Below are 21,339 nucleotides of genomic sequence, written 5' to 3'. Positions count from 1 at the left end.
TGTAGATCATCTGCTCTCTTACTTTCCCCATCATGCCAGAAACACTGGCTCATAAAATGCGACTTAGCAAACACAAGGTCTGTCCAGAAAGTTCCTCCACTCAGTCAGCATCTCACTGTTTTCTGTTAGGCCTTTGATTTGTTTCCTTCCCTCGACCCTTAAGGATAGGAAATAGCCAGATGCATTGTCTGGAGAGGCAGGTGGGCACAGAGGTAAACAGGTGATTAACAGGATAGGTATTTTGGAACAAGTTTGCAAAGACTAGAAGATATCAAGGAAGCTTCTTCATTCTGTATCCTTGAGAAACTACTACAGGGTCTACAAAATACGTTTTGATGAGTGAATGAATGACGGATGGAATAGTACCTACCACTGAAGGACAAGAAGAATGAAGCAGGGCCCTTTTGAGCTGAATCCATGTCATAATGCAGAGATTCCTTTATATCGAAATAAGGGAGGACCACTTAAACTAAAGCTTGCTTTTAAAGGAATATGTTCCAAATGAAAAAGGACTCCACTAGTCAGGAAAGACACTTTATTTGAGAGCTTCTAAGAGGGTTCTACAAACAATAGAGGCTTAAAGCGAAAAAGAAGATAAAAAGGAAAAAAAATGAAAAACAAGTATTTTAACTATTGAAAAAGTAAACAGCCTTTTAAAAAAATTTAAACACAAAAATGTGAAAATGTAGTGAAATCTAATCCAAATACATTCCTAGAAAAAAGGATCATCCACAGTGACGGGGTTACTTACAGCTGTATACTTGTTTAAGTGCTATTCATTTTCCTTTTGAATTATTTCTTCACTTCAAATTCAATTGGAGATCTGTGCAAACCTAGCAAAATATTCTTTGGATTACAAAAACTATATAAAAAAATGAACAAAACTTGTCATTTTGGAAGTATTGAGAGTGTGCAATCCTTCACTGAAATGAAAGATTCCAAAGTGACATCGTCCACAGAATTTATTCCATTGAAGTGTTCAGTTTGATTCAAATGCAAAGGAATGTGGAAGTGAGCACTTCATCAAAACATTTCTCTTTGTATGCATTTTGACTGAGTCATAAAAATAGTCTGTAGCAGGATATCAAGAAATTGCTTGAAACAAACTCCCACAATAAAGTTTAAAAAAAGAGAAGATAATCTAAAAATTATCTGCAGTCCAAGAAAAAGCATGTGCCCTGTGTCTAGGGGAAAGAGAAAAAGCACTTCCAGCACAGCGTGACTGGCGTGTTCTTCCCCCAAGTATTGCTATGTTTTGACCTTTGGCCCTACAGAGCAGGTGAAGTATCTTTCACAGAAGTCCCAACCCCTAGACAGCAAGATGGGACCGCAGGAGACTGCAGGCATCCCTGCATCAGAATCCCACCGTGGTCCCTGTCCTCATTCAGAGCTTATGGCCCAAAGCATATTTTAAAACAAAGGTTCAGAAATGAATTGCTCTTTCTTTGATCAAACTTTGAAATGCCACATTTTAAAAGGAGTTACAATTATAAAAGGAAAAAGAAACAGTTTCAACTGTCAGAGTCATTATGATAGCCTGGCAAGATCAAAGTAAGGAAAAATAGAATAACACTGGAGGTCTGATCTGATAACTACACGTGGCAAATGTGTATTTTTTACTCTTCACCCCCGCCAACCCCCAAATGCTCGGTATGGGGCAATAACATCCACATCTTGAACTTTAGAGTTCTAATAGATTCATTCCCACATGGATTCATTTCTCATAAGCATCAAATTACTGATATACAAGATAAGTCCATATTATATAACAAGTATTGCAAAATCATAGACTGACCTAGATCTTTAGCATCCTTCTTTGATAGAAGATGTGTATGAAGAAAACCTAAGAAGCTAACACCAAGAATGTACAAAAAGGCTTTACACAATGTTACAGAATCTTGTCTGAAAAAAAAATTTGTAAAACATATCCAATTTTAAATAAACAATAAAATCAGCAGACTATAACAGATCATAAATAGGGTTATGAAAAGATCACAAATATCTTAAATTAGAATTATAAATGGGTAATTAGAAATACTTAATTGTTTTCAATGTTAAGAATCAAACCCAGAATTAAAAAAGAATCTTTTTATTTCAAAGGTTGCTTCTTATATTGAAGCTCATATTAAAGCAACAGTACAATGTTCATAAAATATAAGTGTGATGCCGTAACATTTCTTACATGTCAGAATACTGATATTCGTATGTATACTAAAATAAGAACTTTAAAATTGTACAAATAGATACATTAAAAATGACATAGAAATAGGGCGCCTCTCACTGAAACAAGACAGTTATATCTGGCACATATTAGTTTAAGATGAAAGTAGAAGCAAAAAGATTTACAAGAATCAGCAGTAACAAGATTGATGCTCAAGAGACATAATTGTACATTGTATTGTACATACATTGTATGGGTTTAAGCTGGCTGAATATTATATATTTCAAGTTTAAAAATGCACTACATATAGAGTGTCCATAGTTTAAGGCGAAATTACAGCTCAGAACTGTTGTCCTTTCTAATTTTGTGGAAGCATCTTTGACAGATTAAAAACAAAAAGAAGAAAAAAAAAGAGTTCATTGTTCATGACACATAAACAATTTCCCTTCATTGTGAGTTCACCATTAAGACTTCCCCTTCTCTTAAATATTTTGTATGCCAAGTGGTTTTTCTCTAGCCAAGTTGATAAACAACTTCAATATTTGCCTTTTTGTGAGAAAAGGTACTTCACAGTATTTACCACTTTGATGTCCTTGCAGTTTTATTAAATGTATCCTCTCTGTAAAACTTTGCTTGTTTTAAATGAGCCTTTCCTTGATTTAAAAAAATACCTGTTTACATATCTTCTAGATTCCTCAGAACGCCAGACACAGTTCTTAAGGCCAAATTTGTATCGTTATTGTTAAGAGTCGTCATCAAAAGTGTCTTTGGAACCGTACAAGTCCGCTAGTTTCTTAAACCGAGGGCCCCAGTTCTGTAGGTAGTCATAGTCCAAGTCTGAATCTGTGGTAGCCGACTCTAAGGAGCTCAGGGACCCAGCCACGGAGCCCCTGCCTTCGTAACCGTAGATCTGGATGGAGTCATACGGAGGGGCAGTCGGGTCATTATCCGCCTCCTGTATTCTCGTGTTGATGAAGTCATCCACATCCACGCTGTTGGGCGCTGGCCGCAGCCCAGGTCTAGGCATGTACTGATACTCAGGCTTGATGTCTTTGCGAGGGATAAATCCATTGATACCATCAGGGTTCTGGAGGGTGGCGATATCAAAGGCTTCTGTGTCTTCTTCCCCACCGCCCTCGTCATCATAGGTGATGATGTTCTCACGGACATCTTCTTCCTCGAAGACGATGAGTGGTTCTTTCTTTTGCCTTCTCAGGGTCACGAACAACACTACAATAACTACAGGGAAAGACAAAGAAAGGAAGCAAAGGTTAAGTCCAGTCTTCTGGGGTTCTCTTCCCAGGGGAACTCTGCTTACCTTAAAGCATGGCGTACACAGGCTTCAGAACAGGGACCAGTCTATGAAATGAGTGCTTTACCTAGAATCCTCAAAGATTTGCAAAAGCTACCTGTCTCTTCCTCTGCAAAAACACTGCCAGGAAAATATTATTATCCAAACAAAGTGGCAAGTTGGAACTATGGTGAGGTTTTTACAAATCAATCTGATACTATTTGGAAGTCATTTCCCAAAGAATTAGGAAGATTCTAAATATGTCTGTCCGTCTGCAGCCTCTTAAATGTGGGTTATGCCTGTCTCTTTTTGCAAAGGAAGGCAGCTGCCTCTCCAAAGTTTACAAATGAGGACACGAGAGACTTGAGGTCCTGTTCTAAAAGAGGTTGCAAGAGCTCTGAGGTGAGGCCAGCACTGAACCCACTACACCTTTATAAGAAACTGTATCATAAGCATGGCTACACTCTCTTCAGACCACCATATAGAAGAGAGGTAGCTTCTAAAGACCCCCAACAGACAAATGACAAATGTTCTCTATTTGTTTGAACAGAAAACAGTGTCAGCTGAAACTCCAGATGAAACCAGTTATTGTCTCTTCTCTGAGAGAGGGGATTCCACCAAACTCAGGCCATCTAGGTAAGTGAGCAGAGTTGCTTACAAAGAAAGCTCAGCCACTGCTTCATTCCTCTGGCAATCCCCCCCACTTCCCCATAAGAGGCTTCTACAGTCTTTCATTGGAACACATGGGCTTCCCTGGTGGCTCAGTGGTACAGAATCCACCTGCCAGTACAGGAGACATGGGTCGGGAGGATGCCTTGGAAAAAGAAATGGCAACCCACTCCAGTATTCTTGCCTGGAAAACTCCATAGAGAGAGGAGCCTGGCATGGGGTCACATGGTGTCTATGGGGTCATAAAAGAGTTAGTCACCACTTAGCAACCAAACAACAGCAACTACATACTCAGCAAGACTGCAGAAAATGTTTGTGACTGAACTTGGCAAGTGACCTTAGAGCCTCTTTGGATCCACCATCACTGTGAGATGTAGAATGAGGGTGTGCACTTGCCTAGACTCTGAATGACTTCCAGTGCTCACTAGGCAGTGTTTTTCCCCTGTGCCTAGTTCCTAACAACACCTTCACCAGGATCACTCCTTTTCACTTTCTTTGCTTGGATAACTTTTAATCTTTCATCACAAAAATCCTTCCTCATATCCCATTCTGATACCAGACAGGACTGCTGGTATCCATTCTATGTATCCACCTGGCCATCACCATGACACGTGTTACCCTGTTCACACATCTGCCTCCCCCACTCGATGATGAACTTTTCAGAACATTTCTGTTTTCTGTCCCCTCTGCTTGGACTATCCATCCATCCCAGCCCCTTTCCTCAGATAGAACACTCAGCATCTGATAGGTGTGTTACATCCTCCAGGAAGATGTCTCTACCTTCCCACTCAATGTCAGGCACTTTCTACTCTTGTGCCCCCACTGCCTGTTATGTTCATATCCCCAACATGGTGCTCACCATGTGCCTCTGTATTTATCTGCTCATGCCTATTTTCCTCAATAGATGATAAACTTTTTGATCACTGAGATCTTGTATAATTCTGCTCTTTATCCCTCTAGGCTGAACACAAGGCCTGGTATCCTGAAAATACTCATTAACTATTTGCTGAATTCAACTCGTTGGCTCTTCCCTATGCATCGAGGATCCATTAATTCATTCAGTAGACAACTAACCATGATGGAACAAGTATAAATTGATGTCTGACATACTTAGGTTTGAATCCTGACTTTTTTGTCATGCATGAGTTCTGAGACTTTGCGACTACTGATGCAATCTTCCTGAAGCTTTCCTGCTATTACAGAGTAAACTATAGATGGGATGACGTGCGGAAGAGGGGCACAACTCAGTGGGCAAGTGCAGGGAAAGCTTCTCCCAGGTCCCTCCGAGCTGAGGCATATACCCAGATATTACATATGACAACTGGGGTGGGGGGTGGCGGGCAGCCAAGATCCAGCTTCAGCCGGGCCAATGTTCATCCAGTTCCTTGAGTCCTCCATAGACCGTCTTTGACGTCACAATTACTCTTTCTACCTCTAACTCTTCTCATTCTTCTTGTAAGGCAAATGGTTGTTCATATACTCTATCTCTGCCTAAATTGCTCTCCTGAAAAGTATTCTGATGTTCTACCTGGGCCTCTGTTGATGCCCCCAGATGTATTCTGCTAGCAGTCTGGTGATGCCAGCAGTTTGCTCAATACAAAGTTCCCCCAACTCTGCTCTAATGCTTGTTTAGTCACCTGCTCCCCCTGCCACACCCTGAAATAGATGAGCAGGCAGATACCACTTCTCTTTTTGTCCCAACTTGCACCCACAGTATATAGCACATATAACTTGGGAAATATACGTGTGTCAAGGATGGGCATCTGGTTGAAAGGCCCTTCCCACGGGTGCCCGGGGAGATCCCTTACCCAGGAGAATGACGATGCAGGCAAGGATGGCGATCAGCGCCCCAGTGCTCAGGCCGGCGTTCAGGATGTAGGCTTCTGCGTTGCAGGACAGCAGCGCCCCGTTCACATCACACCCACAGACTTTGATGGTGAGGGTGTTGGTGCTGCTCATGGGAGGGATCCCGCCGTCACTGATCACAATGGGCAGGAGGTACAAGTCCTGCTTCTGCCGACTGAACCCTCCGCGCCGGGCATACACCCCCGCGGTATTATCTGTGGGAAGAGGGGAGACAAGGCTCACTTGGAGAGCAAGGCCAGGGAGTCACAGCCTTCATCCTGCTCCATTCAGCTTGGCTGATCTGAGCGTGCTCTTCTCACCACCAAGGCTAACAACCAGAACCGCCCCACTTGTTCTTTAGTCTAGACATCTATAGAAGCCGCTGCCACTTGGCATGACAAAGATCCCTGAGTTTTGTCCCATCTGGAAACAAAATTCAGAAATTGGCTCTTTTTTATTTTGTCAATATGAATACTTTCAGTGGCTGGGCACCATTTTCTGTTTGAGTGTGTGTCCTTTTCCTCAAATACAAGGACGTACGGGCTTCATTGTATCCTTAGTGAAGGATACAATTAAATAGATAGGCGAGTGTGCACTTTCCCAACTTCATGACAAGCCTTTGGCCAGTTTTTGTTAGTTTTTTGAGAGATTTCTAATCCACTCTCAAATCTTGCCCAAACTACAAACCCACTCATAAGTCCTAAAGGGAAATGTTATCTTTAAAATGAAAATATTTTATAAACCTAGCAGCAGGTTTACAGTTCCTCTGAAATTCAAGCAACATCAGCCACCCAGTTGAAAATATAATTCCTGCTTAAAACAATGATGTTTTCTCTGTTGCTTACACAACACAGCCCACATCTACACAGTGGATCACCAGATAGTTCCCTGATCTAGATTTACCTTGCCTTCCAGCCTCACGCCTGCTGTTTCCCGCACACCCAGTTCAGCCTGCTGTGCAGAACTTAATGATCGTTCCCCAGCACACCACATTCGTTGTACGCCTTGACTTTGACCCTTTGCTTTAAAATGCCCTCCGATCCACCCTAAGTTCCTTTAATCATGACAAGTGAGTTTCTCAAGCCTCAAAACTGAATCCAAAGTCTCCTTTCTAGACCTCTCCCCCCATCTCCGTTGGGACCCAGCACGCTGTACATTCCTATAAAAATCAGTCTCCCACTCTTCTGTCATTATTTGTTGGCATAAAATACTTGGTTCTCCCCTAGACTGTGGACTTCTGGAAAACAGGGGCTGTTATCTGCTTCATCTCAGTCCCTCCAGTGCTGGACACACAGCAGACATTCAACAAATATTTGTTGAACAAATGTCGTAACCATGTTTTGGGAAAGGTTTCACCCAAGTTCCAGATGTTGGTTTTCATGTATTTCTCAATCTTTTGTAACCTATTCCCAAATGCTTCCTCATCATGTTTTCTGCATATCTCTACCCGCCAAAAAGATTTTTTCTAGACCATATGCTCTGCGCTTGGAAAACATTGCTATTATAAAACAGTGGATGTTTTGAATATGCTCCATCAAATTACACAGACACACACACACACACACACTCAATATGGCATGCCTCATTTTGTGAGGTTGGAATCAGTAATTTATAGCAAGGTTATGACCAAGATGATGGCCCATTGCTTTGAATGAATTGATAGTACCATGAATTAGCTCTTGTGGTAGGAAAAATTATCCTAGAACCTAAAAGCTGAATTCATATGTTTAGGTTAAAGAAATTGTAACATATTTCTGTGTGAGGTAAAAAAAAAAAATATCTATACCAGGTTCAGTCTCATTTAGGACTGAATAGATATTCTGAGTATTGCAGAAGCTAAGGTGTGTGCACTGGCTGGTTTTTGGCAAATCTTATTAATGACAGATCTTCTGCCCTTTGCTGCCAATCTCTCAATCAAAACAGGGCAGAACTGCCAGCCCTCTTCTCTATATTTTCTGAAGTTTGTGTGATTAGCATATATTGCTCTTATCACTGGAGAAAAATTATATGTACTATGAAAAATCATGTTTTTTTTAAAAGCTGGTCAAATAGAATGTAAACTTAACATTCCATTTGCTGGCTGTTCTTTCCTATTGTAGGCTATACCATTGTTCTATGCTTAACAAACACAAAAAAACTGACATATATACATAAATTACTTCAAATGTTATTTTTTCCTTCTCATAATTTTATTTGAATTCAAGTAAGACTTTCACAAATTAAATGTTAAAACATTTACTGTATTTTAATGATCTGAAATATCACAAATGCCATGCCATCATGAATAAAAATAAATATGAAAAAATTTATGAAGAAATTAATTAAATTGCTTGGTCAAATATACCTCTCTGATATGAATGACACCCCCAAGAGATGTCATCTATTGAGTCCCATCCTGTTACCCATGGAGAAGTTTGGTGGGAACGTGACCTGAGTGTTTTTATTTTTCTTTAAACCTGTGGAGGCCATGGCTTAAAAATCTACTCTTCAGTGTGCAATCCATGCAAAACTGTACCTCCAGATGACAGCAGGCTGGCTTACACATGGAGGTAATTGAAAATCAAACACTAGTAGAAAACATGTATATTAGCAGGACACCAGCCTGTGAATTCAAGATGTTTCATATTCCGAACAGCTGAGTCCTCTCACACACACTGAGACTATGAAATGAAAGCTCATCAAAGGACCCAGCTGACTGAATCGTTTATTGTCTCTGAGTGATTCATCAGTAGAATCTCAAGAACTTTTAAAAAATGTTTCACATATGGATTTTAAGTTAGTTTGAGAGGTGGAAAATAAATGGACTGAATGTCTGTTCCTTGGCATGGTCCAAACACATGCTTTAGAAGGAGTCATTTGTCCTGCCAGAGCCTTACTTGTTCACCTTTAAAGTGAGGACACAAGTTGATAGCAAGCATGCCTCATGGGGTTCCGATTAGTAGTAACAGTTGCTCAGTCATGTCCAACTTTTTGTGACCCCACGGACCCCGCCAGTCTCCTCTGTCCATGGGATTTTCCAGGCAAGAATAATGGAGTGGATTGCCATTCCCTTCTCCAGAGGATCTTTCTGACCCAGGAATTGAACCGTGGTCTCCTGCATTGCAGGAGAACTCTTAACCCTGTGAGCTACAGGGAAGACCTGGGGTTGCGATTAGGACCAAATAATAAAAACCTCTGGTTGTGCTCTGGGCTGTGCTTCCAGGAAGCTCAGGAATCCTTCTATAGGAAAACCCGGCACCAGAATCCAGGTCCTCCAGAGCTCGTGAACTGGTGCGGAGTAGGGTATGGCATAGTTAGACGAGAAGCATGTCTAACCAGACTAGCTTGGCACTTAGGTGGTTGCTGTTGCTTGAATGCATACAATATCCCCCCTTTAGATCTAGACATCAGCACCAATGGGAGGATGGTGCTGCAGGGAGGGCCATATTGGAGGAGACAGCACCATGTCTGTGATGGTCTTTCTTGTTGTCCACTCTGGTCACTGATCCTTTATTAACAAAAAGAACCACTATAGGCAGGGAGTCCATGAAAAACAACTCTAGCAAAATACATGGAAAATGAAACTGACAATAATAATAAAACCTCTGTAGGAAATCATTTTTGTATCCTAGGTTTGGCTACAAATTCTCTCATTATTTTAATTAGCCAGCTACTGTATATCCATCTTTGAGAGGGTCCCCTCAATTTGGACATACACATTTCTGAGATGTATGGGTGACACAAGAAAAAAAATAAGAGCTTCTGTAAGACATATTTTCAGGGAAGTGTCAAATTGATTCCATGGTTAATAAGATGAGGCAGAAAATGACAAATGTTCTGTCAATTTTTAAGTTTTCATCAAGAGATTTCTCAAATCCTTCTCCTTTATTACTGTTGTTGTTAAGTCACTAAGCCGTGTCCAACTCTTTGCCACCCCATGGACTGCAGGCTCCTCTATCCTGCTGTCTCCTGGAGTTTGCTCGTATTCACGTCCATTGAGTCAGTGATGCTATCTAAACATCCCCTCTGCCACCCTCTTCTTTTGCCTTCAGTCTTTTCTAATGAGTCAGCTCTTCACATCAGGTGGCCAAAGTATTCTCTTTTATAAAGCTTCCAAAGAGCAAATCTCAATATTTGGGGTCAAACAGATCTGGGTTTGAATCATGACTCTTCTACATATTAATTGCCTGACATTTAGACATATTAGGTAAATGTCTTAAGTTGCTATATTCTCATCCAGGAAATTAATAGTTTTTAGGGTTAAATTTGATTCCATTCATAAAAGCACTTAGCACAGTGCCAGGCTGTTGCAGATGACCAATAAATATCAATTCTTTTTTGGAAGTTCTCCTCTTTGTGCAGTAGACTAATGAGGAAGAGAAACATATTGGCAAAGAGAGGAAAGTGAATTCTTAGAAATGTCATTGCAGCCTTGAATGCAATTGCCTACAGAGAAGGGCGCTTCCTTCAGAGGTGGGAAGATAGTTCATGCTCTTCAGTTCTGGGTAAGGTATTTCCCATGGTAAGAAAATGTTTTTCAATCACCTTGGTGTTTCATCCTGACACCTTATATTCTTCTCCCTGTCCACAAACATAGAAGCCTTTCCTTTCCACCAGCCCCCTCCCCCGCCGCCACCTTAGGCAAAAACTTGCAAATGAGGTCATTAATTACTAGTATATGTCTTGTACAAACTGTAGTATTTCTATTAATGGTAAATAAATTCAGGTTTCAAATTTTTATGTCTACAACCTAGACTCCTAACTGGATGCTATTTTTATCTGTATACTTTGTGATTACTTTAACAAAAGGTAAAAGTTCTTCATAATGATGGTCTCCATGGTACCGGTTTGGAGATACAAACGTAAGGGCCATGATGATGATATCACCCAAGGGAGGGATATATACAAAGGATATTAAAAGGGAAAATTATGATAGGGAAGCAGCCTTTGATACGTCAACTGCACTGGGTGCCAGTCTTGTATTAGCCAAAAGAAAAACAACCATGGCAAAATGGCAAACTCAGTCGTGTCTGACTCTGTGACCCCACAGACTATAGCCTTTCAGACTCCTCTGTCCATGGGATTTTCCAGGCAAGAATACTGAGGGGGTTGCCATTTCCTTCTCCAGGGGATCTTCCCGACCCAGGGATCGAAACTGGGTCTCCCGCACTGCAGGGAGACTCTTTACCATCTGAGCCACCAGGGAAGCCATATATGGGCATAGCAACCTGAAAAGAGGAATCACTGCAGCAAAGGATTTAGTACTTTCTGCCCTCATCATGATGTCAGAAGAGAGGCTTGGCCTAAAGTGAGAGAATAGTGCCCTAAAGAGCATCTTAAGACACTCTTCCTTACCACTTCTTTTCCTCTGTCCCTCTCTGCTCCAAAGCTAAAGATCCCCCTACTGATCAACTTGATCAGAGATATTAATACTTAGCCTGTGCAGACAGACACTGTCTGCATCCTACTAGAGCCCATCTCTTGAGACTGCAAAAGATCTAGGCCAAGCCTTGCTCTTATTTAATTCACTTCTGACCTAAATCTACCTAATTTACCCTTTCTGCTCCAACCTTAGCAACAAACTAAATCCATCCACCCCATTAAAAGCTTCCACACACTTGAAGACAGTTATGCAGTCCCTAGCAGAATAATCATGATGTGATTATGTTCCTCTACTCTTGCCTGGAAAATCCCATGGATGGAGGAGCCTGGTAGGCTGCAGTCCATGGGGTCGCGAAGAGTCAGACACAACTGAGCGACTTCACTTTCACTTTTCACCTTCATGCATTGGAGAAGGAAATGGCAACCCACTCCAATGTTCTTGCCTGGAGAATCCCAGGGACGGGGGAGCCTGGTGGGCTGTCGTCTATGGGGTTGCACAGAGTCAGACACGACTGAAGTGACTTAGCAGCAGCAGCAGGGTCTTTTCTACTTTCCTTATATATGTGGCAATAGCTCTATCAGGATAATGAAAAAAATATATATATATATAAAGTGTGTCCCAAAAGTATTTAGTGAAGCTTCAAACTTTTAAAATTTCAGAAAGACACATGCTACAGAATTATTGTACAAAAGACATCATTGAAAAGTCTAGTTATTTAGAGTTTTTGGTACCCATTTACATTTGTGATTTTTGAAAAAATAATTTTAATTTTTGATGGCAGTATTTGTGACACCTTGAATCTGAGGGAGGGACTGAAATAATAGAAATTTCAAATAATGTTTTTAAAGTTTGCAGCATTAACTTTCTGAGATGACTAATGCTTAAAGGTAAACTTAATAGCTTCTGTATATATCTTTTATTGTCTTTCTAAACACTGTATGAGCCACCTATCTACCTGTAGTCATTGCTCATATTGAATATTTCACAATCTATGACAACTATTTGAATGTGTGTCTTCTCCAATGGACAGTAACATCCTTGAAGGCAAGAACCTTGCTTATTCATCTTTGTTTGGTCAGCAGTGTTTTGTGAGCTAGAAAAATAAACAGTTGAAGGAGGTTTCTGTCATCACATTCAGCATCCATTTGGCTTTTCCACACAGTCAGATTTTACTGACTTAATAGCTTGCCATCAGTTTCCAGACTGCCTATCTTCTCCCACTTTGTACTTTTGAACCCAACTTGATCATCACTGCCTCTATCTATAGTATAGATTTTGTTCCTGGAAAATATCATCTCTTTATCTCATAATTTTTTCTTATTATTTTGGGTGAGTCAGATTTAATTAAGTAACATTTATTGAGCTGCTAATATGTGCAAAACTTATTCTTTGTTACTTCCACCTACTTAACCCCAAAGAAATTTTGAACTATGTGCAACATTTCTCTTCCCATAGCATTTCCAGAAACACACACACCTTCAAAAACAAACCAGTATCCAGATGTAAAAAGAAATCTATTATTTTTCTAAAATTTTGGAATGATGGAAATGCTACAGTGAGGTAAATTCTATGAGACTAGCCTTAAAATATTAATGTAGAAAATTGTTTGATCCAAGACTCAGAAGGCTATGTCTCCCCTGTAAATGAAGGCCTACATCTTACAGAGGAAGGGGGATTATGATCTTTTAATTTTATCTCTGATACTGAGATTCAAAATTCAAAACACAACAAATAACACGGGAATAACTGCCTATGTGCATGTATATACACACATAGATTTGATGCTTTTGAACTGTGGTGTTGGAGAAAACTCTTGAGAGTCCCTTGGACAGCAAGGAGATCAAACCAGTCAATCCTAAAGGAAATCAGTCCTGAATATTCATTGGAAGGACTGATGCTGAAGCTGAAGCTCCAATGTTTTGGCCACCTGATGCAAAGAGCTGACGCATTGGAAAAGACCCTAATGCTGGGAAAGATTGAAGCCAGGAGGAGAAGGGGATGACAGAGGATGAGATGGTTGGATGGCATCACTGACTTGATGGACACAAGTTTGAGCAAGGAGTTGGTGATGGACAGGGAGGCTTGGCATACCGCAGTCCATGGGGTCACGAAGAGTTGGATACGACTGACCTGGACTGAACTGACCTGATGTGTATAGGAGCATCTAAGTGTGCACTCTTTGTTGGTGTCAACAGACTTTTCAGGTTGTAGTTTATCACATTCCTGAGAATCAACTCTCCTTCCACTTTTGTTAGAGGATAATTTTCTCTTGGTGATAGGGAGGGAGAAAGGAACGTATTTCCTGGTTTTAGAAAAGGAAAACTACCAAGGAATTCAGTGGGAGATAAACATTTAGGGTCTTTTAATGAGTTGAGAAATCCCAAGGGTTAAGTCACTGACCAGAGTGAACCTTGAAAGAATAATATATCTAATTCACCGAAAACCTATTTCTCCTTCTTTAAGGTTGAGGAGGGGGTGGGTTTCCAGACAAATTGTGTTCTGTGTTGGACAAACCACAGCAGTGAATTTCAGGCAGAAAAGGAACATAATTATTTATACAGTGAAAATGGCAGGGCATTAAAAGCCATCTGCCATTTTGATCTGCCAACAGAGAATCTTCCATATTGAAGCAATTAAGGGGGGAAAAGTCCCACAGAAATCTGTTTGATTATCTTTAAATTATAAAAGTGAAAAGCTAGAAGCATATTTGGATGTTTTTTGGTGCTGCTCATCAGAAAAAGAATTGTCATTTGTTTAGACCAAAAAAAAAAAAAAAAGAAGAAGAAAGAAAGAAAGATGTTTGCCAGTTGGTCTAATCAGGATGAATCTGTCTTGGCTATCTTTCCTTACCCAGCCAAACCTGCTTTCCATACAAACTTTTTTTGTTCTATTTTTAAAAATATTTTTAATTAATTTATTTTTTATTGAAGGATAATTGCTTTACAGGATTTTGCTCTTTTTTTGTCAAACCTCAACATGAATCACCCATAGGTATACATATGTCCCCTCCGTTTTGAAGCTCCCTCCCATCTCCCTCCCCATCCCTCTAGGTTGATGCAGAGCTCCTGTTTGAGTTTCCTGAGCCATGCAGCAAATTCCCATTGGCTCTCTATTTTACATATGGTAATGTAAGTTTCCATGTTACTCTCTCCATATATCTCACCCTCTCCTCCCCTCTCCCTATGTCCATAAGTCTGTTCTCTATGTCTGTTTCTCTCCAATGTTGCCCTGTAAATAAATTCTTCAGTACCATTTTTCTAGATTCCATATATATGTGTTAGAATATGGTATTTATCTTTCTCTTTCTGACTCACTTCACTCTGTATAATAGGTCCTAGGTTCATCCACCTCATTAGAACTGACTCAAATGCATTCCGTTTTATGGCTGAGTAATATCCCATTGTGTCTATATACCACAATTCTTTACCCATTCATCTGTCGATGGACATCTAGGTTGCTTCCATGTTCTAGCTATTGAAATAGTGCTGCAATGAAAAACGAGATACATGTGTCTCTTTCAATTTTCGTTTCCTTGAGGTATATGCCTAGGAGTGGGATTGCTGGGTCATATGGTGCTTTTATTCCTAGTTGTTCTATTTTTTTTAAATTTGATTTAATTTGATTTTTTAGCAGTGTAAACTTAACTCTGAATGTATCATGTATCAGAACTCATTTGATCTGCAACTTGGTGCATATTAGATAATATACTTACAAATTTAATACATTTGAAAGTCATCTCTTCCTGGATCCAGACCTTAGATGTCCAATATCACTTTGTGCAATAATATATGATGAAAGGATAAAGGGATGGAAGGGGTGGCTGATCTGGTACTGACTCCTTCAGAACTTTCCAACAGAGAAAGAAGGGTTGTCTTTTTTAGCCTGGAGCTTATCTCATAACATAATCATTTTTCCACAATAATAACTAACCCCCAAAATGACTGAAGCACATTGCATGTCTTTCTATCTACTTTTTCCACTTTAATTCATGCATTTGGTCAACCCACTTTTTTTTTTTAAGTTTTGGGATGCCAGAGCTCGTATTCTAATGGGAGAGAGACAGAGAAACGTATGCTTAGAACGCAGAGTGATTAAAAAAACACTAGAGGTTAGTGCAGTGTTCCTGGAGCACAGAGGACGTAGCATCCAGGGATGGGCTGGGATGCCCAACAGAGCTTCACCTAAGAGACTTCATTTACTACGCGACTTGAAAGAGGAGGTATAATAGGCAGGGACGGGGATACATTTCCACAGAACAAAAGCATGGGCATGTGAGAACACAGCGTATTTGGGAAAATAAAGATGGTTTGAAGTTTCTGGAGCATGGTTTACGGTAACAAGAGAAAGGAGATGATAGACCCAAAGTTTATGGGAAGTAGGTCATATCATTTCTTGCTCACTAGGCTATAAAGTTTCAGTTAAAGCCATAGGAAATGGAGACCCATAGGAGAATTTTAAAAAGAAAGACATTATCAGTGGGGGCAAGTTAAGTTACGTGGGGGCACGACCAGAGTCAGCCTGTTTGGAGGCCGCCGTGAGGGTTACAGCTCCTCTGCAGGACGTCATGGACAGTCACTACCAAAATCACCTGTGCTTTCACGAAACAGCTAACTTTGCTGCGTGTGCTTTAGGAATCTCCTGATACATGGGACTATATCTCACTCGCTGCTACAGCCAACATTTAATCTTTAACCCTTGCTCTTTCCTCTACATTTTATCATTATGTGGAATAGAGGTTTGGAAATTAGAAATATGAAGTTCAAAATCAGGATATTTCAATTTAATGTATCAATTAGGTCAGGGGTCAAAATCATACTATCTTATTATTAGTACCCAAAAATTGTGTTAAAAACTGAACATCTGTTTTTTAAAATAAAATTAAAATGGAAAGGAAGCTTCCTAAAATACACACAACACAAATCTTAATTTTAATCTAACAATCAATATTATGCTTAACGATAAAACTCTAGAAATAATATACCCATTAAATTAACAAGTAAAGCCATTATTATTGCTATTATTTAACACATAAAGCACAAATCTATGCAGTTTGTCAAAAAAACCCAATTTTTTTTTTTAAAAAGATGAAGCAAATTGTCATTATTTAATTTTTATGTAGTTGTTTCCCTAGAAAACCTAGGAAAATAGCTGAGAAGTTATATTAATAACTTCTCAGTGTCCAATAATAAATGAACTAAGTAAAATAGCTATAGTTTATACTAAAAATTGTCACTTAGAAAATATACATAATTTTAAAAATCTATCCTAGGACAGCATCCAAAATATAAAGTAGCTAGTCATTATCTTAATAAGAAATACTAAGAACAAAAATGAAGAAAACTATAAAATATCCCTTATGGTAATTAAAAAGAGAACAGATTCAGTGGAAACTCAGATCATGCTTCTGGATAGGAAGAATACTTTAAAATTCTTAGTTTTTAAATTAATCTGTAAATTTAAGGTAAACACAACAAAATTCATGAAGATACTTATCAAGCACCTAAAAAAGTTCTAAATTATATCTGGAGGAACAAAGAAACCAAAATCTAAGGAAGAGTAATAAAAGGAAAACAATGTGGACAAATTTTAGATTTTAACATAATATGCGTGAAACCATTAATGAAAAATATGATGCTTTCATGAGAGTAACTAGAATAGGAAATGTTGATAATCTATAAAATTTAGCAGTATGTAATGCAGGTGAAAATAAGGATGGTGTTACAAAGAAGCTAGAAATGACTATTTCTTAAATAACATTTTAAAAATGGCCAACAAAGGGAGCCTGTGTATTTATCTCATAAGGATAAAAGGTTGGAATGGGAAATGTGATATATAAGAGAGAAGCTAAGTGAATATTGATGTCAATTTTTCATGAGGCAAATCTTGCTAAGAATAATATTACACAGAAAAACTGAAAGGTCATGTACACACTGCTATATTTAAAATGGATAGCCAACAAAAACCTATTGTGCAGCACATGGAACTCTGCTCAGTGACATGTGCCAGCCTGGATGGAAGCGGGGTTTGGGGGAGAATGGATACACGTATATGTATGGCTGAATCTCTTCATCGTTCACCTGAAGCTGTCACAACACTGTCAATTGGCTACACCCCAATACAAAATGGTTTTGGTCTTAAAAAATTAAAACGAAAAAAAAAACTTAAAAAAAACACAGCATAAACAGGACTGAAAGAACATTGAAACAGTGGGGAGATTATGCAGTAGGTATGATAAGACATGCTATCAAGGTTATGCTCAAAATTCTCTATGCAGAGCTTCAGCAGTATGTGAACCAAGAACTTCCAGATGTACAAGCTGGGTTTAGAAAAGGCAAAGGAACCAGAGATCCAATTGCCAATATTCCTTGGATCATAGAGAAAGCAAGGGAATTCCAGAAAAACATCTACTTCTGTTTCATTGACTATGTGAAAGTCTTTGACTGTGTGGATCACAACAAACTGTGGAAAATTATTAAAGAGATGGGAATATCAGACCACCTTACTGCCTCCTCTGAAACCTGTATGCAGGTCAGGAAGCAACGGTTAGAACTGGACATGCAACAACAGATTGGTTCAAAATTGGGAAAGGAGTGAGGCGAGGCTGTATATTGTCACCCTGCTCACTTAATTTATATGAAGAGTACATCATGTGAAATGCCAGGCTGGGTGAAGCATAAGCTGGAATCAAGATTGCTGGGAGAAATATCAACAACCTCAGATGATACCACTCTAATGCCAGAAAGTGAAGAGGAACTAAAGAGCCTCTTGATGAGGGTGAAAGAGGAGAGTGAAATAGCTGGCACAGCATCTGATCCCAACACTTCATGGCAAACAGAAGTGGAGAAAGTGGAAACAGTGACAGATTTTCTTTTCTTGGGCTCCAAAATCACTGTGGAGGATGACTGCAGTCATGAAAGTAAAAGACGCTTGCTCCTTGGAAGGGAAGCTATGACAATGACAGACCTTAGAGAGCATATTATAAAGCAAAGACATCACTTTACGGAGGGTGAGATGGTTGGATGGCATTTCAATGGACGTGAGTTTGAGCTAACTCCAGGAGATGGTGAGAGACAGTGAGGCCTGGCGTGCTGCAGTCCATGGGGTCACAAAGAGTCAGACAGGACTGAGCAACTGAACAAGAAAAGTGTGTGAAAAGAATGTGCTTGCCCAACAATAGTCAACTGATATCATATACCCTCATAATGAGGTCAGGAGGTTATTTAGGAAAAATATGTTGACGTAAGTATAATGATGCTAAAAAATACACATCATGTATTATTATGTAGGGAAAAAAGAGAACATTATTTTATGGCTGCCTTTTTTTAAAGATCAAAATATATGCCAAGAAAACAGCTAGAAGGCTATAAAAATTAGCAGTGATTATTTTTAGATTGTATATTACCAAGTTATTTTATTATTTCTAAGTTTATTTCTGCTTGTTTGTATTTTCTAATTTTCATACAAGGAATATGTGTTAATTATGCAGTAGAATAAAATTATAAAATTTGTCCTTCACAAATATATTTTACTATAATTTCCATGGCTGATTAAAATTACAGTTTGTCCTTTTCTCTTCATACTTTCCCTGGAATCCTAGATTGATGAATTGAATTTTAGATCTTTTTCTCTTCAAAATACTGTTGTTATTTGATTACGGGATAAACAAAGATTTTTTAAACAATAATTCCAAAATCAGAAATTAGAAGAGACACAAGCTCTATATTCATAACGTACAGTGTTACTACACCTGACAGAACTCAGTAAACACACAAGCATTCTAGGTCAATTTATTTCTTGGCAGGGTGACCTTAGGCAAGTCTCTGAATCTTCTGACTTTTCATATTCCTTCCTCATCTAGGAAATGGGGACAAAAATATCCAAAATGCCTACTTTCTGGGGCTGTTTAGGAATTAAATGGCAATTAGAAAGCTTTATAAACCAATGAAGAGCTACATACACGAGAGGTGCTATTCTCAGTATTTTTTTCTTTGTGCTTTTCTTATTCATTACATGTTCCTCATGTTTTTAAAAGGTGCCATAAGTCTAGTATTTTCAAACTAAATGCATCTCAAAGCCTGGGTGGATCAGCTCTTCATCTCCCCAAACAGCACCACTCTTGATATTAATAGCCAAAGATGGACTCGAATGTCGAAGAGTTACCAGTGCTCTACTTCCCGGTTCCCTGCTGAGTTGTCTTTGAAGCTCCCGTGCTGTAGAACGGAGTAAGATAAAATATGAAATAAAAGGCTCCTGTGTATTAAGATGGCTTCCCCTCTTGTATTTTTAAAGAGGCCGAATGCTTCCACGGAGTTTAGGCAAACACAATCCTGATTATTTACATGGCATAATGGAGGTAAACACTCAAGGAGAGAGAAAGCTGATGCTTTTACTCAGCATGCTATAAACCATTATCTCATGTTTTCTATGGAAAACAGTCTCAGCCGGGAAATTTGGTAACTCAGTAGGCTATTAATAGGATGTGGAATGTGATTACTCTTTTTGGATTACTTCAATATGTAATTACTTTTAGGAGCTGGTAGAAAGAAACTCTATTAAATGATAATTATAGGACTGTATTTGCTTTAAGGTTTTGTAATAGCTCTAAACATGGGAGTTTTCATTAACTGTTTGCCATAGTTAATAAAGGCATTTTTCTTAAAAAGTAGCAATTCCGTGCAAAAGTGGGGGCTCCACATAGAATTAGTTTCTTATAGGAAAGGGCAGGGGAAACAAATCATGCAGTAGGTTGGCTTCTCCATGGTAATATAATCTCCTTTAACATATAGATGGCATCCCCAAAGTATTGACAAAGTGAACTATTTATAGTCGGACACAACTGAGCGACTTAACAGCAGCAGCATCAGAGAACAATAGGTCTTAGTATAATGCTTTCAGAGGGTTAATAGCAACTAAATATTAAAGAACACATAAAATGAAGACAAGGCAGGTGATGGAGGTGAAGCTGGCACAATAAGAAAAGCCTAGAAACACCAGCTGTTTCAGGAGGTGTCCAGTGATAAATAGGGATGTTGCCAGGAATACATCCAGGAGTGAGACCTCAGATGTAAACTGGGGATTATATGAATACACAGATATAAGGATCATAATGAAATGCTCAAATCAGCCCCAGAAGTAATAATAAAGTACCATATCCCTTCAAATCCAAGGGGCATGGGAAGCACTTCTCTGCTTTAATAATTTACCCAGGAGGGCACAATGGTTCAAGCTGTCACCTCTAGCCTTCTGAAAGTCCAGGTTTAAAATCTAGGTCTCGCTCCCACGTGGCTGACTTACTTAATGGCCTGTCCCTCATTTTCCTCATCTTCAAAATGGGAATGATACTAATTCTTACTGTTGAGAAAATTTAACAGAGTGCAGGAAGGATCTTGGCATGGTGTTTAGAACATAGTTTGCGCGATGGTTGTTTAGTCACTAAGTCATGTCCGGCTCTTTGCGACCCCATGGACTGTAGCCCACCAGGCCCCTTTGTCCAGGGGATTTCCCAGGCAAGAACACTACAGTGAGTTGCCATCTCCCCATCCAGAGTGTCTTCTCGACCCAGGGAACGAGCCTACATTTCCTGCATTACAGATAGATTCCTTATCCCTGAGTCACTGGGGAAGCCCCTAGAACATACTAACTGGTATTTATAATATTGATAACACTGATAACGGTGATGGGGAAAGTAATAATAATTAGTTTAATTGAAGAAGCTATAAGCCTGATCTCAGTCACCAAGAAATCAATATATAACCTCCCACATAGCTAGCATGTATCTAATGAAAAGGTGTGAAGAAGGACCACACGTCCTTCTTTTATTCCTATATTGAATCACAGCATTTGTCTTCCTGTTTTTACAGACTTGCATTGTCACAGGCTTATAGGAGCAGGTGCAGATGAAAATAGTCTGGAGAGGAGTCAAGAAACTTATTTTTTGATCTTGGCTCTGCTGCCAGCTTTGTCTAGGGACTGAACTGTTTGGGCCTACACAACAACATCGAAAAACAACTA

At 39.3% G+C, this 21,339-nt stretch overlaps 1 protein-coding gene across 1 annotated transcript in view; it reads right to left on the bottom strand.

Annotated features, from left to right (window-relative positions):
* Positions 1–2,073: 2,073 nt before the first annotated feature.
* The window catches only part of CDH11 (cadherin 11), a 158,663-nt gene continuing 139,397 nt past the window's right edge, over positions 2,074–21,339 (bottom strand). The window contains exons 12-13 of the mRNA XM_070388319.1: positions 5,930–6,181; positions 2,074–3,400 (exon numbers count right to left, since the gene is read on the bottom strand). Of these exons, the coding sequence (XP_070244420.1) occupies positions 2,904–3,400; positions 5,930–6,181 (749 nt within the window). The 3' untranslated portion in view covers positions 2,074–2,903. The remainder of the gene's footprint in view (positions 3,401–5,929; positions 6,182–21,339) is intronic.

The sequence above is a fragment of the Bos mutus genome, chromosome 18 (genome assembly GCF_027580195.1).
Source record: "Bos mutus isolate GX-2022 chromosome 18, NWIPB_WYAK_1.1, whole genome shotgun sequence".
Taxonomy (NCBI): domain Eukaryota; kingdom Metazoa; phylum Chordata; class Mammalia; order Artiodactyla; family Bovidae; genus Bos; species Bos mutus.
Note: the sequence above shows the minus strand (reverse complement) of the source record. Positions and strands in the feature narration are given on the sequence as shown.